The sequence below is a fragment of the Rhinoderma darwinii genome, chromosome 4 (assembly GCF_050947455.1).
Source record: "Rhinoderma darwinii isolate aRhiDar2 chromosome 4, aRhiDar2.hap1, whole genome shotgun sequence".
Classification (NCBI taxonomy): Eukaryota; Metazoa; Chordata; class Amphibia; order Anura; family Rhinodermatidae; genus Rhinoderma; species Rhinoderma darwinii.
Window position 1 is genome coordinate 258,744,094 of NC_134690.1, and position 27,838 is coordinate 258,771,931.

General features: G+C 44.8%; 1 protein-coding gene across 2 annotated transcripts in view; it reads left to right on the top strand.

The window, feature by feature from the left end:
• Positions 1 to 11,483: 11,483 nt before the first annotated feature.
• RSPH3 (radial spoke head 3) overlaps positions 11,484 to 27,838 on the top strand; it is a 32,686-nt gene continuing 16,331 nt past the window's right edge. The window contains exons 1-3 of one of the 2 annotated variants that reach the window (XM_075862421.1): positions 11,484 to 11,856; positions 17,619 to 17,785; positions 26,486 to 26,573. In XM_075862421.1, the coding sequence (XP_075718536.1) occupies positions 17,673 to 17,785; positions 26,486 to 26,573 (201 nt within the window). In that variant the 5' untranslated portion in view covers positions 11,484 to 11,856; positions 17,619 to 17,672. The remainder of the gene's footprint in view (positions 11,857 to 17,618; positions 17,786 to 26,485; positions 26,574 to 27,838) is intronic. The other variant, XM_075862422.1, reaches the window with a different exon arrangement.

Sequence of the window (27,838 nt, forward strand, 5' to 3'; positions counted from 1 at the left end):
GACTGAACTGTTAAGGGGATGTCCCAGAGAGCAGTACAACCGCAAGCTTCCCATTGATTGGAAAAAACGTCAAGAGAAGGCGTTTCAAAGCTTAAAGGACTTGCTCACCCAACCACCTATTCTGGGTTACCCAGATTACAGCCAGCCATTCAAACTATACACGGATGTAAGTAATTAAGGTCTGGGTGCTGTGCTATCCCAAGTACAGGACAATAAAGAACGTGTGATAGCCTACGCCAGTAGAAGCCTCAGTGGTGCTGAGAAAAATGACAAGAACTACAGCTCATTCAAGCTTGAAGTCCTCGCTCTCGTCTGGGCTGTAACGGAGAAATACAAGGACTATCTGGCGGCTACACCTTTCACTGTCTACACAGACAACAATCCCCTAGCACATCTGAATACCGCAAGGCTGGGAGCTATTGAACAAAGATGGGCTTCAAGACTGGCTAATTAAAAGTTTACGGTAAAATACCGAAGTGGCAAGTCAAATATTAACGCAGACGTGTTATCTAGACTACCCTCTGGAGAAGAACCACCTCAAGATGATGAGTGGGAAGAAGTAGAAATGCCACTGTAATGACGGGGAAGGGAGACAGATAGGTGGGCCCTAATCTACCCGCCACTCAGTCCCTGCCTACTTGCAACGGCCCGTCCTAGGCGACGGCGTACAACTGGGCGACGGTCCCTACACTCAATAAGTGCACGACAGACAAACAGACAAGGGTACACAGAAGCTAAGGGAAATGGGGCAGTTGCCCACGGCAACACCGTGAGCAACAAGACTAGTGAACGAACCAAGTCAAACCAGGAGTGTACGAGGTACCAAACGCAGAGCAGGAGAGTAGTCCGTAAGCCAGGGTCAATATGAAGCAGGGACAAATAGTTCAAGCAGCAGAGCCAGGAAACAGGAGAATCACAGGCAAAAGAGGGGCAGGAAGTGAAGGTATAAATAGACAGAGGGCGGGAGCTAGCTCCGTCTGGCCAGGCTGTGATAGGCTCTCCCACTCCTCAGCCTCCCAGCCTGATTGGTAGAAGCCCTCCAGGCTGGCGTACAACTGGGCGACGGTCCCTACACTCAATAAGTGCACGACAGACAAACAGACAAGGGTACACAGAAGCTAAGGGAAATGGGGCAGTTGCCCACGGCAACACCGTGAGCAACAAGACTAGTGAACGAACCAAGTCAAACCAGGAGTGTACGAGGTACCAAACGCAGAGCAGGAGAGTAGTCCGTAAGCCAGGGTCAATATGAAGCAGGGACAAATAGTTCAAGCAGCAGAGCCAGGAAACAGGAGAATCACAGGCAAAGGAGGAGCAGGAAGTGAAGGTATAAATAGACAGAGGGCGGGAGCTAGCTCCGTCTGGCCAGGCTGTGATAGGCTCTCCCACTCCTCAGCCTCCCAGCCTGATTGGTAGAAGGAGGGTTCACTCGATCAGACTTAGGAGCAGGTGCAGACTGACTAACCACGGGCATCGACACAGAAGCTGCGTCTGGCAGATCCTTTACAGTACCACCCTTTTATGAGGGGCCACTGGACCCTTTCTAGGTGGACCTGGCTTATTGGGGAACCGAAGATGGAACCTCCTGAGCAATACCCCAGCGTGAACATCCCGGGCGGGTACCCAAGTCCTCTCCTCAGGCCCGTATCCTCTCCAATGGACCAGGTACTGGAGAGAGCCTTGGACCATCCTGCTGTCCAAAATCTTGGCCACCTCGAATTCTACCCCTACAGGGGTGAGAACAGAGACCGGAGGTTTCCTCGAGGGAGCCAAGGACGGGGAGCAGCGTTTCAGGAGGGAGGCATGAAACAAGTCGTGTATTCGAAAAGACGGGGGTAACTCCAGTCAAAAGGAGACAGGGTTAAGGACTTCAGTGACCTTGTACGGCCCTATATACCGCGGAGCAAACTTTTTGGATGGGACTTTAAGTCGCAAATTTTTTGAAGACAGCCACACCAGATCCCCGACCACAAACAAGGGGTTAGCAGAACGTCTTCTATCTGCCTGAGTCTTCTGTATGCTCTGGGACGCCTCTAGGTTCTTCTGAACCTGGGCCCAGACTGTGCACAGTTCCCGATGAATGACATCTACCTCAGGATTGTTGGAACCACCAGGTGAAACGGAGGAGAACCGTGGATTAAACCCAAAATTACAGAAAAAGGGGGAGACCCCTGACGAGTTACTGACCCGGTTATTAAGGGAAAATTCGGCGAGGGAAATGAAGGAGACCCAATCATATTGACAGTCAGAGATAAAACACCTTAAATATTGTTCTAGAGACTGATTAGTCCTCTCCGTTTGGCCATTAGTTTCAGGATGGAAGGCTGAGGAGCTAAGGAGAAGGAGAGATCAATCTTCAACTTTTTACAGAAGGCTCTCCAAAACAATGAAACGGATTGTACCCCTCTGTCAGAAACAATATTGACAGGAACACCCATGGAGACGCAGGATGTGTTTGACAAACAAGGTAGCTAACGTCTTAGCATTGGGTAGCTTCTTGAGGTGCACAAAATGGCACATCTTACTGAAGCGGTCTACTACAACCCACACCACCGACTTGCCTTGAGATGGAGGCAAATCGGTGATAAAATCCATGGAGATATGGGTCCAAGGTCTCTGAGGAATGGGCAAAGAACATAGTAAGCCCGCTGCTCAGGACCTGGGAGTCTTGGACCTAGCACAAATTTCACAAGCGGCCACGTAGGCCTTAACGTCTCTAAGCAACCCAGGCCACCCATAGTTTCTGGCAATGAGATGCTTGGTACCCAGGATGCCTGGATGGCCAGATAGTGCAGAGTCATAATTTTCCCTGAGTACCCTTAGCCGGAATTGCAGGGGAACAAACAGCTTCTTCTCAGGAAGGTTCCCGGGAGCTGAACCTTGATCAGCCGCAATTTCGGAGACTAGGTCAGAATCAACAGAGGAAATGATTATACCTGGGGGCAAAACACAAGCAGGATCTTCCTCCGAAGGATGGCTGGACATGAACCTATGCGACAGTGCATCAGCCTTAATATTTTTAGACCCAGCCCTATAGGTGACCAAAAAGTTGAATCTAGTAAAAAACAACGCCCATCGAGCTTGTCTCGGGTTTAGCCTCCAGGCAGATTCTAGGAAAACCAGATTCTTGTGGTCAGTAAGGACCATTACCTGGTGCCTAGCCCCCTCCAGGAAGTGGCGCCACTCTTCAAATGCCCATTTAATGGCTAAGAGTTCGCGCTTGCCAATATCATAGTTACGCTCAGTGGGCGAGAACTTCCTGGAGAAGTAGGCACAGGGACGGAGATGGGTGAGGGACCTGGTACCCTGGGACAAGACAGCACCCACTCCCACCTCGGAGGTGTCAACCTCCACGATGAATGGCTCCATTTGGTTAGGCTGAATCAGCACTGGGGCCGAGATAAAGCACTTCTTAAGGACCTCAAAAGCCTGGACCGCCTCAGGAGGCCAGTGGAGGAGATCAGCACCTTTGCGAGTAAGATCCGTAAGAGGCTTAGCGATGACCGAGAAGTTAGCAATAAATCTCCTGTAAAATAGTTCAAGCAGCAGAGCCAGGAAACAGGAGAATCACAGGCAAAGGAGGAGCAGGAAGTGAAGGTATAAATAGACAGAGGGCGGGAGCTAGCTCCGTCTGGCCAGGCTGTGATAGGCTCTCCCACTCCTCAGCCTCCCAGCCTGATTGGTAGAAGGAGGGGTCACTCTCTCAGACTTAGGAGCAGGTGCAGACTGACTAACCACGGGCGTCGACACAGAAGCTGTCTGGCAGATCCTTTACAGCCACCCTTCTATTCCAGGTTCGCCCAGCCGAATAACATCACTGCTTCAACTGATGGCGAAAATCCTCCCTCAAGTCCTCCATCTGACCCACTGCAAGAGTCTTCGGTGTGGAAAGTCCTCCAGGAGGAGAGCCGAGTACTTGGTGAAATCCAAGACTACCTCGAGAGCGGAAGAGTTTCAACACGACTTCGGCGGAGTTAAACTGATCCAGAACTCACTCGCTTATGGAGGCAACGCAAGCGCCTGTTTATTCAAAAGGGCTTTCTGCTAAGGAATACCTTAGACCCTGTTACCGGAGATAGATTCCTTCTGATTTTCATCCCGAGAAGAGATGCTAGAGTGGTCCTAGAAGCATACCACGATCGCTCCGGCCATTTTGGAGTGCAAAAGACCGAAGCTACCATCCGAAGACGATTCTATTGGATTGGTACGCGAGGAGACATCGAGAATTGGTGTAGAGAGTGCCCAGCTTGTGATCTAAACCGAGACAGATGTTGTGAGCAAAAGGCTCCACTCCACCCTATCAAGTCTCACAAACCAGGAGACATTGTTGCCATGGACCATGTGAAGCTGGCCCCAACTCGTTCTGGACACACATATGCACTGACCATTGTGGATCACTATTCTAAATTTGCCATAGCGGTTCCAGTAAAGGACCTTTCGGTTAAGACAGCCGCCAAAGTGTTCTGGTCAGAATTCATTTATCATTATGGGTGTCCCAACCAGCTTCTCACAGACAGAAGATCTGCTTTTGAGTCCCAATTGTTCCAGAAACTCTGCAAATACCATGACTGCAGAAAACTGCGGACAACCGCCTACCATCCTCAGGGAAATGGACTCAGTGAGAGGATCAACCAGATCATAATTGGAATGCTACGAACAGCTTCCTTGGATCGGAAAACGGAATGGCCTGAACTGCTCAAAGAGTTGATGTTCTGGAAGCCATGAAGATGCCAGCATCCGAAGACATCCCATAGGCCCTTATATCAACAATAACAAACCGGTAGTCACTGTCAGCCAAGGCCAACAGCACCACCGAGAAAAACTGTTTGTAATTGAAATATAGGGCCCCTGAGTGAGGTGGCTTCTTTACACGAATGTGTTTCCCATCTAGCGCGCCCACACAGTTGGGAAGCTGTGAAGATGTGTAGAAGCCCCCAGCAATTCAAAGCCAGTCTTGTGCTTTGGGCTCTGGCACAACCGACCCATGCTCTCAGATGCTCCTAGATGGCTTTGCAGGTCAGACGGATTATCTGAGAAATTGTTGATGAGCCAAGCAGAAACTCAAAATGCAGGAATGCAATTGAGTTCCCAGTTAACAGGAATCTAAAATAAAAAAATAAAAATAGAGCTAGTTGTAGGTTGGGTGACCTGGCGGCAATGGGCACAAGGGGCAATTACGATTATGCTACTTGTAGCAGGCTGACATGGCGGCAATAAGCATAGGGGACAACTACGGTTATACTAGCTGTAGCAGGGTGACATGGCGGCAATGTGCACAAGGGCCAATTACAGTTATACTACTTGTAGTAGGGTGACATGGCGGCAATGGGCACAGGGGACAGGTTTTCTTACCTGAGGGTGACATTCAGCCGTTCCTCCGGAGAGATGCACCATCTAATGTTGGTGTCCTGGAAGGTGATTCCGAGATGGAGATCCGACAGCAGACGGTCAAAGTTTGAAATTGAAATGCGGCAGAAGTTGTGAAACTTCTCCGGGTGCTGCCGCAGGTCATCGTAAAGAGTATGGAAATGCCCCTTCCTGGGCCTTTGGGAAACAATGGGGTGAACACAATACCTCCTCTTCTTCCTCAACGGTTCTTCTTCCAGCATAGCTTGCTGTCTGAATCGCCGCGAGACAAGCCAGCACAGCAGAGCATCATCTGCACGAGTGTATGACATCCTTGCAATGAAAGAAACGCCAAAAACCAAAGCTATATCAGCAGAGGAATCCAACACAGCTCTCACAATACAGAAATGCCTGAGAAAATGGCGCCAGAGCGAACAAGTGACCGATTTAAGTGGTTGGGATATGTTTGTGACATAATTTGCAGCCTCCCTTTTTTTTACAGATCCGTAAATAGGGATCAAATACGGAAGCACTACCGTCCGTATTTACGGATACAGGTCTGGAAATACGGCTAATTTACTGATGACTAAGGATCCTGACAGTACTTACGAAAGGTTGAAAATACGGTCGTGTGCATGGAGCCTAGGGCCAAAAGTATGTGGACACCCTTTCTAATTATTGAAAAAAACAAACATGGCTAGTAGTATAAGGGTATGTGCACACGACAATGCCAAATACGTCTGAAATTACGGAGCTGTTTTCAGGAGAAAACAGCTCCTGAATTTCAGACGTTTTTACAGGTGCACGCTTTTTTCGCGGCGTCTTTTACGGACGTAATTGGAGCTGGTTTTCATTGGAGTCAATGAAAAACGGCTCCAATTACGTCCCAAGAAGTGTCCTGCACTTCTTTGCCGCGGGCGTAATTTTACGCGCCGTCTTTTGACAGCGACGCGTAAAATGACAGCTCATCGGCACAGTACATCGTAAGACCCATTGCAAGCAATGGGCAGATGTTTGCCGACGTATTGGAGCCGTCTTTTCAGGCAGAATTCGAGGCGTGAAACGCCTCCATTACGTCTGAAACAGGTCGTGTGCACATACCCTAAGTCGTACTGAAGAGCTTAGGCCTCGTGCAGACTTCCAACACCGTTTTCACGGCCGTGTGCACTCTGTTTCCGTTTCCGAGCGCCAAGCGTGGTACTGTCCAGGGTGCTGAAAGAGTTAATGGGCTGCACTGATCGGCGGTAACTCTTTCAGCACCCTGGACAGTACCATGCTCGGCGTTTGGAAAATAAAATTTTAATGAAATGAAAAAAAAATTATAAGTACATACTTACTTTCCTCCTGTCCGGCCTCCAGGGGTGACGTTTCATCCATGTCACCGCTGCAGCCAATCAAAGGCCGTAGTGGCGGTCACGCAAGTCAGGATGACGTCAGAAGGCCGGCCTCCAGCGATGACGCTTCATCCCACATGACCGCCTCTGCAGCCAATCACAGGCTGCAGCGGCCTCTGCAGCCAATCACAGGCTGCCGCGTCATACAGGAAGGTTGGACTGGAGGAAGAATAGGGACTCATCACCAAGACAACGAACGGGTACGTATGAACTGCTTTTTATTTTATTTCTAATCAGCAGCCTCTTTTCTCTATCAGTGATTGATAGAGACAAGTGGCTGCCAATTAGTGTAATATATCTGTAATGTATTCCTGCCCGCCCGGCCGTTGCTAGGCAACGGCTCCGTCACACACGGACGGCACACGGATGCCTTCCGTGTGCCTTCAGTTTTTTTGACGGCCCAATTGACTTGCATGGGCCGCACGGTCACGGAATCTCGAACCAAAGTAGGACATGCTCTACTTTGGATCGGAATGGAGCAACGGGACAGTCAAAAAAACTGAAGTGTGCATGGCCCATTGAAATGAATGGGTCAGGGTGCTAGCCGTCAGAAAAACGGCTAGCACCCTGAAGAAAAAGACTGAAGGGGGCATGAGGCCTTAGTGGGATGCCACAAGTCAGTTAATAAATGAATCTGCTAGATCTGTCCCGTTTAACTGTTAGGACCCATGCACACGGCCGTGCCCGTAATCACGGCCCGCGATTGCGAGCACGGACAACTGCTGACTGCCGTGGGCCGCATTTTCGGTCTGTGCTCCCATAAAAAGTATGGGAGCATGGCCAGTAAAAACGAAAAGTAGGACATGCTCAATAATTCACGGCACGGTTTGTTGGCAAGGACATCCTTCTGTAGTGATAAAGAAAGGTGCCTGCGACCAATAGAACCGGGCAGGTCCGTAATTGAGGACCTTATTGCGGTCCACAATTACGGAGATTTTTTTACGGTTATGTGTATGGGGCCTAAGTGCTATTATTGTTGTGTCCTGCATTGAGCCCTGACCTCAACCCCATCCAACACATTTAGGCTGGGTTCACATGAGCATGTTACGTCCGTAATGGATGGAACGTATTTTGGCCGCAAGCCCCGGACTGAACACACTGCAGGGAGCCGGGCTCCCAGCATCATAGTTATGTACGATGCTAGGAGTCCCTGCCTCTCCGTGGAACTACTGTCCCGTACTGAAAACATGATTACAGTACGGGACAGTTGTCCGGCAGAGAGGCAGGGACTCCTAGCGTCGTACATAACTATGATGCTAGGAGCCCGGCTCCCTGCAGTGTGTTTGGTCCGGGACTTGCGGCCGAAATACGTTCCGTCCATTACGGACGTAACATGCTCGTGTGAACCCAGCCTTAGGGTGAACTAGAACCGAGGTTGTGAGCCAGAGCTTCTTGTCCAGGAGCAGCACAGAAATAAAAAATCGTCATGTGTACGTATTCTCCTCGCTTTCCGCTCTTGTTCATTGCGCTGCTGCACTGGGTCCTCACATCGTCCAGCGCCAGAACAGTGTGTGGACTTCTGGGGTCTACGAACATATTTAGTGGCAGTGGTCTTAGGGTTTGAATATATTTAGGGGGTCTAATATTAACTTTTGAGTCAGATATTAATATAGCGGATCTTAATATATTGAGGGGGTCTGGTGTGTGGTCTGAAATTTATTTAGGGCTCTGATATTAATATAGGGGTCTGATATTAATATAGGGGGGCTGAATACATTTAGCCATGTCCTTTTATATAAACCACGCCACTCAAAAAGGCCACTCTTATTTTTGCTGTGACCAGCGGCTCCAGTATCACCCTGTGAAGGGCTCTACCAGGTTGACATATCTACGAATGCTCTTCCCATAGACACACTCCAAAATCTTGTAGGAAGTCTTCCGAGAAGACTGGAAGCTGTTTAAAGAGACTCTGTCACCACATTATAAGTGCCCTATCTCCTACATAAGGAGATGGGCGCTGTAATGTAGGTGACAGTAATGCTTTTTATTTAGAAAAACTATCTATTTTAAACCACTTTATGCCCAAGTGGGCGTGTTTTTACTTTAGACCAAGTGGGCGTTGTACAGAGGAGTGTATGACGCTGACCAATCAGCGTCATGCACTTCTCTCCATTCATTTACGCAGGACATAGCGATATAGCTATATCGCTATGTGCAGCCACATACACACACTATAACGTTACTGCAGAATCCGGATAATGAATATAAATTACCTCCAACCAGGACGTGATGTGTATTCAGAATCCTGACACTTCTGTGAGATTCCAGCAAGGCAACCGTAATCTCGTTTGAAATGACAGGTTACATCGTAATCTCGCGAGATTACGCTTGCCTTGCTGGAATCTCGCAGAGACGCTACATGCATGTCAGGATCAGGGGCGTAACTAGGAAAGACTGGGCCCCATAGCAAAGTTTTGACTGGGGCCCCCCTCCCCTGGGTGTCACACAACCCCCCCTTGTAGATAGTGCCTTTTTTACAACCCCCCCTTTTGATAACGCCATACAGCCCCCCTGTAGATAACGCCATACAGCCCCCTTTGTAGATATCTACAGAGGGGGCTGTATGGCGCTATCTACAGATGGGGCTGTATGGCGTTATCTACAGAGGGGGCTGTATGGCGTTATCTACAGAGGGGGCTGTATGGCGTTATCTACGGAGGGACTGTATAGCGTTCCCTACAGGGGGGGACTGTATGGCGTTCCCTACAGGGGGGGACTATATAGCGTTCCCTACAGGGGGGGACTGTATGGCGTTCCCTACAGGGGGGCTGTATGGCGCTATCTACAGGGGGGGCTGTATGGCGCTATCTACAGGGGGGGGCTGTATGGCGCTATCTACAGGGGGGGCTGTATGGCGCTATCTACAGGGGAGGCTGTATGGCGCTATCTACAGGGGGGCAGTATGGCGTTATCTACAGGGGGACTGTATGGCGTTATCTACAGGGGGACTGTATGGCGTTATCTACAGGGGGACTGTATGGCGCTATCTACAGGGGGGGCTGTATGGCGTTATCTAGAGGGGGTACTGTATGGCGTTATCTACGGGGGGCTGTCTGGCGTTATCTACAGGGAGTCTGTATGGCGTTCCCTACAGGGGGGGTCTGTAGGGAACGCCATACAGCCCCCCCCTGTAGGGAACGCCATACAGCCCCCCCCCCTGTAGGGAACGCCATACAGCGTCCCCCCCTGTAGGGAACGCCATACAGCGTCCCCCCCTGTAGGGAACGCCATACAGCGTTGTCCCCCCTGTAGGGAATGCCATACAGCGTCGTCCTACCTGTAAGGAACGCCATACAGCGTTGTCTTCCCTGTAGGGAATGCCATACAGCGTCGTCCCCCCTGTAGGGAACGCCATACAGCGTCCCCCCTCCCAAAAAAATGCGACCTACAGTGTGTCCTAATAAAAGACATGTATCCCCTATCCACAGGATAGGGGATACATGTGTGATCGCTTGCAGCGATAGGGAGAACGGGGGACTGAAACCTCTGACTTCCGGCGTCTGTGTCGGCAGCTCACTAAAAATGAAAGGAGCGATGGTCACGCATGCGCACAAGCGGGACCGGCGCTCCATTCATTTCTCCGGAGCTGCCGACACAGACCACGGAAGTCCGAGGTTTGTCATGGAGAACTTCAGGGAACTTTCAGTCCCCCATTCTCCCTATCGCTGCATGCGATCACACATGTATCCCCTATCCTGTGGATTGGGGATACATGTCTTTTGTTTAATGGCAGAGCGGGGAGATACCTCCCTGCTCTGCCGTACTGTTCAGTGGCGTCGCGCTGTAGCAGCCATAGCGGCTGCTAGCGGAGCCTGCGGCCATGGTGGGGGCCCGTGCAGGCGGGCGACACGGGCCCCCTCATGCCGCGGGCCTGTAGCAGCCGCTACTGCTGCTACGGCGGTAGTTACGCCACTGGTCAGGATTCTGTGTACACATGACGTCCAGGCTGGTAGTGATGTATATTCATTATCAGGACACTGTAGTAATGTTAGTGTTTGTGTATGTAGCTGCAAATAGTGATATAACTATATCGCTAGTGCAGTGTAAATGAATGGAGAGAAGTGTATGACGCTGATTGGTCAGCGTCATACACTCTTCTGTACAACGCCCACTTGGTCTAACGTAAAACACGCCTACTTGGGCATTAAGAAACTCATTAGCATAAAGCGAAAAATCGCTCATCAAGTGGTTTAAAATAGATTGTTTTTCTAAATAAAAAGCATTACTGTCACCTACATTACAGCGCCGATCTTCTTATATAGGAGACAGGGCACTTATAATGTGGTGACAGAGCCTCTTTAAGCAGCAAAGGGGGATCAACTGCGTATTAAAGTCTATAGTTTTGGCATGGGATGTCCGCCATGCTTTTACAGGTGTGACGGCCAGGTGCCCACATACTTTTGGCCGGATAGTTTATTTAAATGCAGTATGTCTATAGGATTTATTGTTTATATAACGCTAACATAGTCCACAGTGCTGTACAGAGATTGTCGCCATCCACATCATGTATTACATCATTATTGCAGCCTATATGGACACTGTATGTAAACAATTCTGTCATCCCCTCACCGAACATTCCCCACATGAGTTTCCAGTACTCTCCGACATTCCCACCCAGCAAGTCCTGTCACATTGTATATCAGTCCTCAGTGCGCATGTCCCCTCATACAAAATACAGGGGATGGATAGCCACGGTGTTTTGTATGAGGTGACATGCGCACTGGGGACTGATATAGAATATGACAGAACTAGCTGGGTGGAAATGTCTGAGAGTACTGGGAACTGATGTGGGCATCAACCCGGAGTACCCCTGTGGCACTGCAGGCTCACTATGTACTAGTGCCACACTCCTCAATGCTGCGGGGTGACTACCGCTAGACTCTATCTTCTGCAGCGCTTCCACCTCACTCCACAGCTCTGTGTTCCGTGTAAGCTCCTCCCCTCCAGTTAGGTCACATGACAGCTACTAGTGTACGGTGCTCAGGTTGCTATGGAGACGCGGTGTCCCTGGGAAACGTCGCACTACAGAACATAGTATAAGTTGTCGTTATCCGGAGACTGAATCCCAGCCGAAAGAACTCAGCGCTGAGGACCCTGACGCCGCATGTAAGGGCAGGTGAGAAATGTGAAGCACCCCAAAAACAGCCATCTTCTAAGCCCGGGTCCAACAAGCACCCGGAAGATTGGTCAGGGTGTTGATAAAGTAGGGGCACTGGACAGGCCAATTGTTGTACTACTACTCCCATGGTGGCATACATCATGCGAGCTGAGTAGTCTCCTCGATGTGACTGAGCAGTGTTGTACCTGATACTAATTCATAAACTAAAGAATACAAATAGTCACCAAGCTATTTTATTTGTTTTTTCCATCGTCGCATTCAAAGAGCTATAACTTTTTTATTTTTTCGTCTACATAGCTGTATGAGGACTTGTTTTTTTGCGGGATTAGTTGTACTTTTTAATAGCACCATTTTTGGGTACATATAATTTTTTTATTAACTTTTTTTGGGGGGATTATAAAAAAAACCTGAAATTCCGCCATTGTTCTATGCGTTTTTAAATTGACGCCGTTCACTATGCGACGTAAATAACATGTTACCTTTATTCTATGGGTCGGTACGATTACGGCGATACCACATATGTAGAGGTTTTTTTATGTTTTACGACTTTTGCACAATAAAAACACTTTTGAACTAAAATTATTTGTTTTTGCATCGTTGCTTTCAAAGAGCCGTAACTTTTTGATTTTTCCATCAATGTAGTGATTTTTTGGGCTTGTTTTCTGCGGGACGAGGCGTAGTTTTGATTGGTACTGTTTTGGGGTGCATGGGACTTATTGATTCATTTTTATTATGACTTTTTTGGGGGGCAATGGAAAAAAATTGCAATTTCGCCATTGTTTTTTGCGTTTTTTTAGTGTTCACAATGTGGTTTCAATTACATATTAACTTTATTAATGGAGTCATTACGGTCGCGGCGATACCATATATGTGTACTTTTATTTATTTTTTACACTTTTACTAAATAAAACCACTTTTTATGGAAAAAAATGGTTTTATTTATTTTTTTACTGTAATTTTTATTATTAATCTTTATTTCACATTTATTATTTATTTCATTAGTCCCACTAGGGGACTTTACTGTGCGATCTTCCGATCGCTGCTATAATGCTTTGGTATACTTCGTATACCAGAGCATTATTGCCTGTCAGTGTAAATCTGACAGGCAATCTGTTAGGACGTGCCTCCGGCGCGTCCTAACAGGCATATGTCCAGGGCAGACCTGGGGGCTTTTATCAAGCCCCCGGCTGCCATGACAACCCATCAGAGACTTGCAATTGCGGGCCGCCGATGGGTGACAGAGGGAGCTCACTCCCTCTGTAAACAAGTTAAATGCCGCCGTCGCTATTGACGGCTGCATTTAATGGGTTAAATGGCCGTGATCGAAGTAAACTTCGATCGCGGGCGTTGGAGCAGGAGCTCAGCTGTCATCAGACAGCTGAGCCCGGCTCCAGCCTGCACGGGAGACCCGTGCAGGACTTAGACTAGGCTCACGTGAAAAGGCGTCAGCCTAGCCTAAGGCCCCTTAGTGACGAACGTGAAAAGGCGTATTGTTGGTCACTAAGGGGTTAAACAGCCTCGGACCCTTTCTATCCGTGCTGGGCATATGACAGTGAAAATGCGGCGCTGTGTTATAAGTACCCTTAATGAACCATGTGGAAAGGCATTAGGGGTTAAGAAGGCCTTGTGTTCTAACTGAAGACAACCCCTATACACAGGCCCTTCTAGAGCATATGGGGAGTGAAGTGACCCGGTGGTCACCTGCAAATCACTTGGGAATGGTAAAGCCACTTGGTTTGAAGATAAACTACACAAGTACTTCAATTAATTTACTCTTTAGCGCGCACTCACTTCTCTTTTAGACCGGCCATATGGCTAAGCTTAACCCCTTAACGACCGCCAATACGCTTTTTCACGGCGGCCGTTAAGGGTACTTATGCTAGACCACCGCCTTTTCACAGCGCTTTGACATAAGCCCGGCACGGCTAAAGCGGGTGTCGGTCTAAAGACAGCCGGACACCTGCACTAACGGTGCCAATGGCTTCTATGGCAGCCGGGGGCCTAGCAAAGGCCCCCAGGTCTGCCTGTAGTATATGCCCGCTAGGCCATGCCTGAGGCTTGACCTAGCAGGTGCTTGTCAGTTTTACACTATTGCAGTGTATTATAAAAGCGATCAGAAGATCACACAGTGAAGTCCCCCAGTGGCACTAAAAATAAAGTTATAAAAAAGTTTAATAAAGTTAATAATAAATAAATAAAAATCCCAAATAAAAAAAATGAAAATCCCACTTTTTCCCTTTTAAAATTAAAACATTACACATATTTGGTATTGCCGCATCTGTAACGACCCCACCTATAAAGCGATTATGTTATTTAAACCGCACAGTGAACGCTGTAAAAAATAAAATAAAAAAAACTGCCAGAATTGCTGTTTTCTATTCATCCTGCCTTCAAAAAAATGTGATAAAAGGTGATCAAAAAGTCGCATGTACTCAAAAATGGTACCAATAAAAACTAGAAGTCGTCCCGCAAAAAATGATCCCTCATACAACCGCATCGGCGAAAAAATAAAACAATTATGGCTCTTAAAACATGGCGACACAAAAACAAATAATTTTGAAAAAAATTTGTTTTTACTGTGTAAAAGTAGTAAAAAATACAAAATCTATATAAATTAGGTATCGCCAGAATCGTAACAACCCGCTGAATAAAGTTATTGTTTTATTTTATACCACACTGTAAATCTAAGACGAAAAAAGAGTGGCAAAATTGATGGGTTTTCTTCATTACCCCCCCAAAAAAGTTAATAAAAATTAATCAATAAATAATATGTACCCCAAAATGGTGCTATTAAAAAATACAACTTGTCCCGCAAATAACAAGACCTTATACAGCTATGTCGACGCAAAAATAAAAAAGTTATACCTCTTGGAATGTGACGATGGAAAAACGCAAAAAATATCTTGGTCATTAAGGTTTAAAATAGGCTGGTAATTAAGGGGTTAAAAGGGTATTCCATATCGTTAGGGTAAGGCCCCACGGATCGGCATTGATGCGACCGACAGCTGCTCCGGCATCCTATTTGGCAAGGCTGTCAAATTGCTTGTTAATGGCCATCTGTTGTTGCAGGTAAAATGTCTGTTAACAGCGCTGCCTAACCCTTAGTTAAAGAGGCTCTGTCACCAGATTCTCAAACCCCTATCTCCTATTGCATGTGATCGGCGCTGCAATGTAGATAACAGTAACGTTTTTTTTTTTTTTTAAAAACGTTCATTTTTGGCCAAGTTATGAGCAATTTTATATATATACAAATGAGCTTTTCAATGGACAACTGGGCGTTTTTATTTCGTTATGTCCAACTGGGCGTGTATTGTGTTTTTAACTGGGCGTGTTTATGTGTATGACGCTGACCAATCAGTGACCAGTCAGCGTCATACACTCCTCTCCATTCATTTACAAGCAGCACAGCCTTCTTACTAGAACGATGTGCAGCCAGATACACAAGTGTCCTGATAATGAATACACATGAAATCCAGCCTGGACGTCTCATGTATTTAGAATCCTGACACTTCTGAATCTTTTCTGTGAGATTCCAGCAAGCCACGCGTAATCTCTTGCTAGAAATCTCAGAGAAAAGAGTCAGGATTCTCAATACACATGACGTCCAGGCTGGATGGTCATGTGTATTCATTATCAGGACACTTGATTAACGTTAATCTAGTGTCCTGATCATGAATACACATGACCATCCAGCCTGGACGTCATGTGTATTGAGAATCCTGACACTTCTGACTCGCAAGAGAAACAAAATCTCATTTAGCTCCGTAATCTCGCGAGATTTCGTTTCTCTTGCTGCAATCTCAGAGAAAAGATTCAGAAGTGTCAGGATTCTGAATACACATGACGTCCAGGCTGGATTTCATGTGTATTCATTATCAGGACACTTGTGTATCTGGCTGCACATCGTTCTAGTAAGAACGCTGTGCTGCTTGTAAATTAATGAAGATGAGTGTATGACGCTGACTGGTCACTGATTGGTCGGCATCATACACATAAACACGCCCAGTTAAAAACACAATACACGCCAAGTTGGACATAACGAAATAAAAACGCCCAGTTGTCCATTTCAAAGCTCGTTTGCATATATATAAAATAGCTCATAACTTGGCCAAAAATGAACGTTTTAAAAAAAACAAAAAACGTTCCTGTTATCTACATTGCAGCGCCAATCACATGCAATAGGAGATAGGGATTTGAGAATCTGGTGACAGAGCCTCTTTTAAGTCCAATAATACCTTAATTTTTGTAGTTTTTCCAGATCTTGCTCCATTTCCACCTTGAGTTCCCCTCTTTGTTTGTAGCTTGTTGTCTAGGGTTACGGCCACCACAGGGGTTTTGCAGTGGTGTCCGCAGTTTTGCAGTGTCCTCACATTCCTTTATTGTAAAGAATGGTTGGTGTCTCGGGATTGCACCTGTTGGCGCAAATGTTCCGCACCTGGCCCCGTTTCTGCATTTCTATAGAGATATATGCACAGCTCCAGGGCATGCACATTAGCCCTAGAACTGTTCAGTAATGTTGCACACTGTACGTTCAGCGCATCATTACATTACCGCTGGCCGGAACAGTCAATCATATAGAGGAGTACCGTCTACCACAGAGAGCAGCGAAGAGGGGAGTGGCAGACAGCGACGGTACTGGAGTGAATGTAAATGGGGAAATGGGAACACCCCTTGTGTAACTAAACGTTCGAAAAACCTCTTACATGTCATAGTGACATGTCAGAATATTTGATTGGTGGAGGTCCGAGCACTGAGACTCCCACCAATCGCTAAAACGAAGCTGCAGAAGTGTGAGTGCTCAGCCGCTACGTTTCTGTTCGGCTTTTTACGGAAATCAATGTATCGGAGTACGGGCTCAATAGAATGTCTATGAGCCCATACTCCGATACATCGGCTTTCCGGAAAAAGCCGAACAGAAACGAAGCGACTGAGCACTGACACGAGCACCTCTACCGCTTTGTTTTAGCTGTTGGTGGAGGTCTCAGTGCTCGGACCCCCACCGATCAAAACTTCTGACACGTCACTATGACATGTCAGAAGTTTGAACGTTTAGTTACGCTTTAAGGCTACGTTCAAACATCTGAAATGCTGCAGATTTTCTGTCCGGATTTGCGGATGGAGAATCCGCAATGGAATACAGTAGCAGCAAAGTGGATGAGATCTCAACCAAACGCTGCTAACATTTTCCGCGCAGAAGTTGTCCTGCGGTGCAGATATTTAAATCCACACAATGTCAATTCCTGTCACGTATTGGTTGCGGATTTGATCTTACATTTCCCCTGCAGCAGCCGGGTTAGAAAAGCTGGACACGCAGCGATCGGCTGAAAAACGGGTTGTCTGCATGAGACAATCCCTTTAAGTAAAAGGGGCGTTTTGGTTCCTCTTGGCTCTTCTCATCCTAACCTTGCTAGTCTAAAAACATGAACCGCTTAAAAGGAGTTTACATAGTTCACTAAGAGGGAAAATACCTCAAGAAGAGGGGCCAGGTACATGTAAATGGTCAACTCTGGATCCAAGGCCACTAGTGTTTTGTACAGACTGTCTGGAACTACAGTTGATTCAGGTTTTTGCCTTAATCTTGATAGGTACATATGTTGACATCCTGATGTTTTTGTTTTTTTCCGAAAATCACCTCTAGGTGCAGCTTACAATGGAATGGTTTTCTGTTACATGTACGACATACTTTGAAAGGATTTTCTACAACTTATATAAATATGATACTGACAACGTTTTCGCTGTTTTGTTCCTCGCCTTTCTAGCGGCACGAACTTCATATACTCTTCAAACCACTAAAAGGAAGACAAACTGCAGCCATGACGTCTGTATTACCCAGCCAGAAAGAAATGGGAAGTGGGACATATACTTTCTCCAGTCAACCTAGGGTGGTTCAGAACCGCAGGAAGTACAGAGGAACACAGCCACCTATGTGAGTATAATATACGTGTCTACACAGCCTATGTTTATTACAGATGGTGATAATAGGGAAACCTGTTAAAGCTAACCATTGATATAAACACGCACCTATCACCCCCATTTTGCAAGTTACATCTTACGGTGAGACACCACCAACACCTGCTGAGCATTTCAACAACCCCTTAAAAAAGCACTCCGGTGAACTTATTTTCCACCCCTCCACCCCCGTTATTAACATGCGTATTCTGTAGGAACTGGGGGTCAGACTCTCATTGCAAGTCTATAAGACTCACATTGAGACGCTCATAAACTTGCATTGAGAGCCTGACTTCCAGTCCATACAGCATATACTGTAGGATTCAGGGAGTCAGAATGGAGATCACGTGACCTCCGGAGCACCTATGGGTACAATAAAGAACCAGGTAAGCTTATACACAACATTACACCACATGTCAAGATGGGGGGTTGGGGGATTACTTCTTTAAGTCATCTTTTGTTTAATTTTTGCATGTTCCTTTTTTTTTTTTGTATTTAACCCCTTAACCCCTTCCCGACATTTGCCGTACATGTACGTCATGGAAAGTACTGACTTCCCGCATCTTGCCGTACATGTACGCCAAATGTTTGGGACCGGCTCAGAAGCTGAGCCGGTGCCATCATCACCGGATCTCAGCTGTATCTTACAGCTGACATCCGGCTGTAACGGCGGGGACCGAAATTAGCTTCGATCCCCGCCATTAACCCCTTAAGTGCAGCGCTCAAACGCGATCGCTGCACTTAAGGTGTTTGCAGCTCATCGGAACCCCAGTAATGAAATTGCCGGGGTTCCGGTGGCTGCAATGGCAACCGGAGTCCTAATACTGGCCTCCCGGTCTGCCTAGCACCGAAGCCGGTCAAGATCCGCCCGGCGGCGGAGCCTGATCGGCTTCCGTAGCTGCCGGCAAGATGGCGCCGGGTCAGGAGCTGATCCGGCGTCATCAGCGGTGGAAGTCAGCTGTACTGTACAGCTGACATCCACCTGTAACGGCAGGAACCGGAGCTAGCTCCGATCCCTGCCATTAACCCCTTCGATGCAGCAATCGAAAGCGATTGCTGCATCATAGCGGTTACTAGCAGATCGCCAGCCCTGACAGGCAATCGGGACTGGCGACTGCTGTTATGGCAACAGGAGACACAATGGTCTCCTGCTCTGCCATTACGGAAGCCGATTTAGGCCCCGCCGGGAGGCGAAGCCTAATCGGCTTGCTGTCAGTGAATGACTGACAGATCTAATACATTGCACTACATAGGTAGTGCAATGTATTAGAAAAAAAAAAATCTGACCGTTGGACCTTCAAGTCCCCTAGTGGGACTTGAGAAAAAGTGTAAAAAAAGTATAAAAAAGTGTAAAAAAAAGTGCACAAAATAAAAGTTTGAAAACAGTAAAAGTTTCAAGTATCAAATAAAAACACAATCCCCCTTTTACTCTTATCAAGTCCTTTATTATTGAAAAATAATAATAAACCATATGTATTTGGTATCGCCGCGACCGTAACGACCGGAGGTATCAAAATATTATATTATTTATTGCACGCGGTGAACAGCGTAAAAAAAAACGTAAAAAACGTTACCAGAGTTTCTGTTTTTTGGTCACTTTGCCCTACAAATATTAGAATAAAAAGTGATCAAAAAGTCGCACGTATCCAAAAATGGTACCTATAAAAACTATAGCTCGTCCCGCAAAAAACAAGCTCTCATACAGCTCCGTCGACAAAAAAATTAAAAAGTTATGGTTCTCACAACTTGGCGACAGAAAAAATACATTATTTTTACAAAAGTAATTTTATTGTGCAAAAAGTTGTAAAACATGAAAAAGTTCTATAAATTAGGTATCGCTGGAATCGTACTGACCCGTAGAATAAAGTTAACATGTTTATTATAACGCAAGGTGAACGCTGTATAAAAAAAACGAAAAAAGCTGTGCCAGAATTGCGTTTTTTTGTTTACCTGGCATCCCAAAAAATATGATAAAAGGTGATCAAAAAGTCACATGTACCCCAAAATGGTACCAATAATAACTACAGCTCGTCCCGCAACAAACCAGCCCTCATACCGCTACGTCTATGAAAAATAAAATTAGTTATGGCTCCAATAAGTCAGGAAATAAAAAAATATGCAGTTGTGCCCGAGGGGAACATTTCTTCTGTTTGAAGAGGCGATTTTTCAAGGACCTAAAATTAGGGAACCAGGAAAGGGAGGGCCCAAACATATCTGCTGGAAGCGACGGTGCCCGTATTATACCAGGACAACACTTCCCAGCAAAATTCCCCAAACTACAAAGGCGCGGAGTGTGGACCAAAAGGGGGATAAGAAATGACACCATTTATCAGTGCGACACCGGCCTGTGCAGAAAGGATTGCTTCACAGCGTAACACACATCTATGGATCATTTTATTGTTTTTTTTACCCCGTTATTATACCACCTGACTATGCCCCTTATATACTCCGCCCGGCTTACATGTACCCCCACATTATACACGGAAACACCAGTAAGACTCCAAACAAAACTACTACCAAGCAAAATCCACGCTCCAAAAGCCAAATGGCATTTCCTCCCATCTGAACCCTACAGCGTGCCCAAACAGCAGTTTCCTTCCACATATATGGCATCGTCATACCCGGGAGAACCCTTTTAGCAATTTTTGGGGTGTGTGTCTCCAGTGGCATATGCTGGGCACGACATATTTGCCACTGAATGGCATATCTAGGGAAAAATATAAATTTTTAATTTGCACCATCCACAGCGCATTCATTTATGGAAAAGATCTGTGGGGTGAAAATGCTCACTACACCACTTAATAAATGCCTTGAGGGGTGCAGTTTCCATAATGGGGTCACTTCCCAGGGGTTTATTTTTATTATTTCACATCTGAGCCTCTGCAGTTGTGAACCAATACTTTGTAAATCGCCAAATTAGGCCTCAATTTTACATGGTACGCTTTCACTCCTGAGCCTGGTCGACTGTCCAGGCAAGAGATTAGGGCCACATGTAGGGTGTTTCTAAAACCAGGAAACCCAGCATAATAATTAGAGAGCTGTCTTGTTATGGTGGCACAAGCTGGGCACCACATATTGTCCACATATCTGTGGAAAAAATCCCATTTTCACTCTGCAACATCGAGTTCACACTAATTTCTACAAAACACCTGCAGGGTTAACATGCTCACTACACCCGTAGGTAAATGCATTGAGGGGTGTAGTTTCCAAAATGGGGTCACTTCTGGGGGGTTTCCAGTGTTTTGGGCCCACAGGCGCCCAGAAACCAATCCAGAAACATCTGCACTCCAAATGGCGGTCCTTCCCTTCTGAGCCCTGCCGTGTGCCCAAACAGCAGTTTATGACCACATATGTGGTATTGCCGTACTCGGTAGAAATTGCTTTACAAATGTTGGGTTCTTTTTTTCCTTTATTTGTTGCGAAAATGAAAAAATTTGCGCTAAAGCTACGTCTTATTGAAGAAAAGGGATTGTTTTTATTTTCACTGCCCAATTCTAATAAATTCTATGAAACATCTGTGGGGTCAAAATGCTCACTACGCCCCTAGATGAATTCCTCAAGAGGTGTAGTTTCCTAAATGGTGTCACTTTTTGGGCGTTTTCATTGTTTTTTCCCCTCAGGGGCTTTGCAAATGTGACATGGCCGCCGCAAACCATTCCTGCTCAATGTGATCTCCAAAAGCCAAATAGCGCTCTCTCCCTTCTAAGCCCTGCCGTGTCTCCAAAAAGCCGTTTATTACCACATGTGGGGTATTGTTTTACTCGGGAGAAATTGCTTTACAAATTTTGTGGTGCTTTTTCTCCTTCAGTCCTTGTGGAAATGAGTAAAAATAAGCTAAACCTACATTTTCTTTGAAAAAATGTTGATTTTTATTTTCAGGGCCTACTTCCAATAATTTCTGCAAAAAACCTGTGGGGTCAAAGAGCTCACTATACCCCTAGATAATTTCCTCAATGGGTGTAGTCTCCAAAATGGGGTCACTTGTGGGGGGTTTCCACTGTTTTGTCTCCTCAGGGACTTCGTAAATGTGACATGGCCTCCGCAAACCATTCCTGCTAAACTTGAGCTCCAAAAGCCAAATAGCGCTCTTTCCCTTCTCAGCCCTGCCGTGTCTCCAAACAACCGTTTATTACCACATGTGGGGCATTGTTTTACTCGGGAGAGATTGGTTTACAAATTTTACGGTGCTTTTTCTCCTTCAGTCCTTGTGGAAATGAGAAAAAATTAGCTAAACCTACATTTTCTTTGAAAAAATTTAGATTGTCATTTTCAGGGCCTATTTCCAATAATTTATGCAAAAAACCTGTTGGGTCAAAACGCTCACTATACCCCTAGATAATTTCCTCAATGGGCGTAGTTTCCAAAATGGGGTCACTTGTGGGGGGTTTCCACTGTTTTGTCCACTCAGGGGCTTTGTAAATGTGACATGGCCTCCGCAAACCATTCCTGCTAAACTTGAGCTCCAAAAGCCAAATAGCGCTCTTTCCCTTCTCAGCCTCGCCGTGTCTCCAAACAACCGGTTATTACCACATGTGGGGTATTGTTTTACTCGGGAGAAATTGCTTTACAAATTTTACGGTGCTTTTTCTCCTTTAGTCCTTGTGAAAATGAGAAAAAAAATTGCTAAACCTACATTTTCTTTGAAGAAATGTTGATTTTAATTTTCACGGCCTACTTCTAATAATTTCTGTAAAAAAGCTGTGCGATCAAAATGCTCACTGTACCCCTAGATAATTTCCTTGAGGTGTGTAGTTTCCCAGATGGGGTCACTTTTGGGGGATTTTGACTGTTTTGGCACCGCAAGAGCCCTTCAAACCTGACATGGTGCCTAAAATTTATTCTAACAAAAATAAGGCCCCAAAATCCACCAGGTGCTCCTTTGCTTCTGAGGCCGATACTTCAGTCCAGTAGCACGCTACGGCCACATGTGGGATATTTCCTAAAACTGCAGAAACTGGGCAACAAATATTGAGTTGCATTTCTCTGGTAAAACCTTCTGTGTTATAAAAAAAATTGTACTAAAAATTTATTTCTGCAAAAAAATATGAAATTTGTAAAATTCACCTCTACATTGCTTTAATTCCTGTGACATGTGTAAAGGGTTAAGACATTTTCTAAATGCTGTTTTGAATACTTTGAGGGGTGAAGTTTTTAAAATGGGGTGACTTTTTTGGGGTTTCTAATATATAAGGCCCTCAAAGCCACTTCACAACTGAACTGGCCCCTGTAAAAATGGCCTTTTGAAATTTTCTTGAAAATGTGAGAAATTGCTGCTGAAGTTCTAAGCCTTGTGAGGTCATAGAAAAATAAAAGGATGTTCAAAAAACGATGCCAATCTAAAGTAGAAATATGGGGGATGTTAATTAGCAACAATTTTGGGTGGTATAACTGCCTGTCTTACAAGCAGATACATTTAAATTGAGAAAAATGCTAATTTTTGCAATTTTTCGCTAAATTTTGGTGTTTTTCACAATTAAATACTGAACATATCGAGCAAATTTTGCCAGTAACTTAAAGTCCAATGTGTCACGAGAAAACAATCTCAGAATCGCTTGGATAGGTGAAAGCATTCCGGAGTTATTACCACATAAAGTGACCCATGTCAGATTTGAAAAATGAGGCTCGGTCAGGAAGGTCAAAAGTGGCTAAAGAGGGAAGGGGTTAAAGACCGGGCCTGAAAAGGCCTTAATGACCAGCTACATTTTTCTGTTTTTGCCTCTCTGCCTTTCAGCAGCCATGACGTTTTTATTTTTTCATTGTCGTGGCCGTATGAGGGAGAAATAGTATTTCTTTTTTTTCGCAGTTTGGGGGTAGAAAAAAAGTATTTTACGGCGTGAATACAGGAAAATGCGATACTCATCATAGTTTTTCTTGTTTAATTTTTATCCCGTTCACGTTTACACTAAATAACCTGTCAAATTAATTCTTCAGGTTATTATGGTCGTGTAGATACCTAATATGTGTGGGTTTTTTGTTTCTATGTAATGTAGGGACAATAAAATATATTTTATGCAAAATAATGACAATTTTTTTTTGGGGACATTTAAAAAAAAAATTGGGTTACTTTTTTTTAAAAATCCCATTAAGGGATAACTTTCCTTACAACTTTATTTTTTACTTCTAATGTATTAGCATACTCCTGTATACTAATACATTACACTGTGTCACTATGACACAGGCTTCTGTTTGGGCAGCACATAGTGTGCCCTAACAGCAGGCAAATTGATCAGACAGCCCTAGAGTCCTTTCTAGGTCCCCTGGGCTGACCGCAGAGGGATTCCCTGGTCTTTGATCACGCCACATGGTTTCCGATGACTAGTTTAAAGAGAGAAGTTCCCTTTGATTATGCCGCAGTCACGAACCGCGGCGATCAAAGAGTTAAGCAGTTGGAGTTGGAATGTTTTCTGTCCCTAGCTATATTCAGCAGGCTGCTCTAAGATAAGGAGCTGTAAGTTACAGCTCCTGCTTAGGGCATGAGCGCTCACAGGAGCGCTCATCAGCCTCTTTTACAGCGACGCCAAAAGATGTCACTGTAGACTAAGCACCTGTACTGCCTGCCGTCAAAAGATGGTGGGCAGTCGTTAATGTGTTAAATTTTTTTTTTTACCAGTTCTAAACAATGCAGTAGAGGCAGGATATGTCCCTTTAGGGACTGGCCTATTCTGGACTTTCAGGGACGAGTTATTTTTGAAGATTTTTCATTGCCACATTCTGAGAGCCAAAGGTTTGTTTTTTGTGGGGCGAGTTGTAGATCTTATTTGTACCATTTTGGGGTACATATAATTTATTGTATAACTTATATAAAACATTTTGGGAGGAGATGAGGAAATATAGGCAAATACGCCATTGTTTGTTTTTATTTGTCCCGATTCCTGCAGTGCGACATCTTTTTTTTTTTTTACTATTTTTAAAAAATATATATATATATATATATTTTTGTGTTTTTTTTTTTGTTTTTTTTTGTTTTTTTGAATGGGGAGACTTTTTTTTTTCTTTTCTTTATTAAACTTTATTAATACTTACCATTCCAAAGCATAATTGCCCATCAGTGATAGACTGATATGCAATCTATAAGGCTGCTTGCTTCCTTGCTTGGCCTAATAGGAAGACATCTAAGGCAGACCTAAGGGCCTTTCTTATTCCCACCGGTTGGCATAGTAACCCATCGGTAACCCGCAATGGAACGACAAGCTCTGTCAAGCTCTTTAGACCATTTTTTTACCGTGGCATCTAAGGGCTTAATGGCCTATTGACAACAGGGACATATGTTTCCATGTACTTCCATCTGGCACATCTCTACAGAGATTCGCAAAAATGAAACCAAAGAGGATTTAGTACATTGCATAATTTTTATATTAATTTATGAAAACTGTGACCTAGCCCTTTCCCGACATTAACTGTGCGACATAGCCATGATGGGGGAGAATGGAGCGCGCTTGTCTGCTGCAGCCGCTCCATACTTAGGTGCTAGCTATAACAAAAAAAAGTCACTGCAATGACAGAGATCGGAGGTAACGCCTATCCCGGGCCGTTTAACCACTTAGATGCCGTGGTAAAAAATGACCACGTCATCTAAGTCTTTACAAAAAGCGGGGCCCTCCATCACTCCATCAGCTTCCCTGCGACGGAATCATGGAGTGCGGTTGTTTGCCATGGCAGACGTGGGGGCTAATGAAGGCCCCCAATTCTGACGTCTTTGTACTCCTATTAAGCCCTGCCAGAGGCTTGGCCTAATAGGAGCTGGTAAATAGCACAACACTGCAATACATCAGTATTGTACCAGCGATCAAAGTGGGGCAAAAAAAAAAAATCTAGAATAAAGTTAAATAAAGTTTTTAATAATGTATAAAAAAAAATTATACCAATATTAAGAGTGACTAAAACAAATGTAAAAAATATGTTACGATTTTAATAATGTACATGTTTTACAAATATTGAAATAAAAAAAATTAACAAATGGTATTGTCATGTCTGTAAGAGTCTAAACTATAACCAGATAATATTATTTATACCGCATGGTGAACGCGATAAAAAAAAGTTGCTGTTTTTTTGGTCACCTTAACACTTAAATAATATGAAATATAAACTGATCAAAAAGTCGTATGTACCCAAAAATTGTACCAATAAAACAAGGCCTTACATCGTTCCATCGACGGAAAAATAAAAAAGTTATGGCTCTCAGAATACGACGACACAAAACAAATGACTTTTTTTAAACACATAGTTTTTTCTTTGCTAAAGTAGTATAAAAGAGACCTATAAGTCTGGTGTCACTGTTATCATATTGACCCACATAACAAAGTTAACACGTCGTTTTTACCACACGATGAACGCCATTAAACTAAACCCCAAAAGCAAGGGAGAGGTTTTTTTCCAATTCCACAGAGAATTTTTTTCTAGTTTCCCAATAAATTATATGTTACATATAAACTACAATTCGTCCCGCAAAAAAACAAGCTTTCATACAGCTATGTCAATGGAAAAACTGTAGGAAATGTAGGAAAAAAACAAAAATGAAAAAATAAAAAATGCGGCAAGGGGCTAAACAACACCATAAAAGGTGTGAGAATTAATCATAAATGACATTACCACACATTTAGCACAGTGTTCACACTAAATCGCACAAAAGTTTGCATTTTCATAGTTACATGCTTTTTTTTTTTTGCTTTCACCATAGGTCTGAAGAGACTTACAGTTATGGAAATATTATGTATGACCGAAGGGTGGTACGAGGCAATACTTATGCCCAACAAATATTACCTTTGGTGAGTGGGACACCCTGGATTATTGTAACTTTTTTTCTGCCATGACGAGTGATACCTCTTGAAGTTATGCACAACAAGTACGATTATATTCCCAGTACTTCTTGTATTTATCACGATATTTGTATCCCATGCAAGTGATTGATGTAAATCCTGTTGTAATCAGGTTTAAAGAATTAACAAAGTAACAAATTAATTTTGTTCTGTTTGACAAGAGGTTAATTATACTATATGGGCAAAAGTTTCTGGACACCCCTTTTAGTTCAGGTGTTTCAGCCACATCCATTGCAAACAGCAAACAACCATGCAATATTCATAGACAAACATTGGTAGTAGTATTGGTCGTACTAAAGAGCTCAGTGATATGCCAACTTTGTCATAGGTCAGTTTGTGAAATTTCTGATCTGCTAGATCTACTCTGGTTAACCCTTCTATTATTGTGAAGGGGAAGCATGCCGATCTCTAGCCGATATCAAAGGACCAATCAAGGCACTCAGGATTTCCGCATGATCATAATCAGTATGTATACTGATCATATAGTTATAGTGGGAAGGGTCTGAGACCATCTTTCTAGTGCTCTATCAAGTTTAGTAGAAGAGACACGTAATAATTGTTTGTAGAGTATGAACATAGATTTGATCAATGTCTCCTGTATTACCAAAACCTCCACTGGGGACATGCACAATCTTAGATCATAGTCCGCAAACTGCGACCAGAGGGCATGTCTAAGTTTAAAGTAGTGAAATTTCAGATGCGGTGGAACCTGGTGTTTACTCTTGAGTTGTGCAAAATTGGTAATTTTATCCTCGACCACCACATCCTCCAGCGTTAGTATGACCAGTTTGCCTATGTATTCGTATTGGAGAGTCTCCGTATGTGTGTCAGAAGCGGATTATACCAGAGTAGCGTCCTGGGTGACCAGGACACATCTTCAGATCAAAAAAGGAGGCGTGACCTTTGCTAAACCCTCAAGGATGTATGCACCGAGATTGTGAGCAGATGACCCGGGGGCAGGGGGTTGGCTGCCTGTATAAGAGTTGACTAGGGCTTTATAGGATCCTAGTAAGGTCGCTTCCACATCTGTAGATGGGTTTAGATGTCTATATGTAAACCACCACCAGACATATACTAATTGACTAGCCAGAAAGTACAAATATAAATTTGGTAGATCTGGACCTCCCTGCTCTGTAGGCAGCTGGAGTGCACCAAGAGCCATTTGAGGCACTCCACCTGCCCAAATAAAGGATCTAAGGTCATTGTCCATCTTA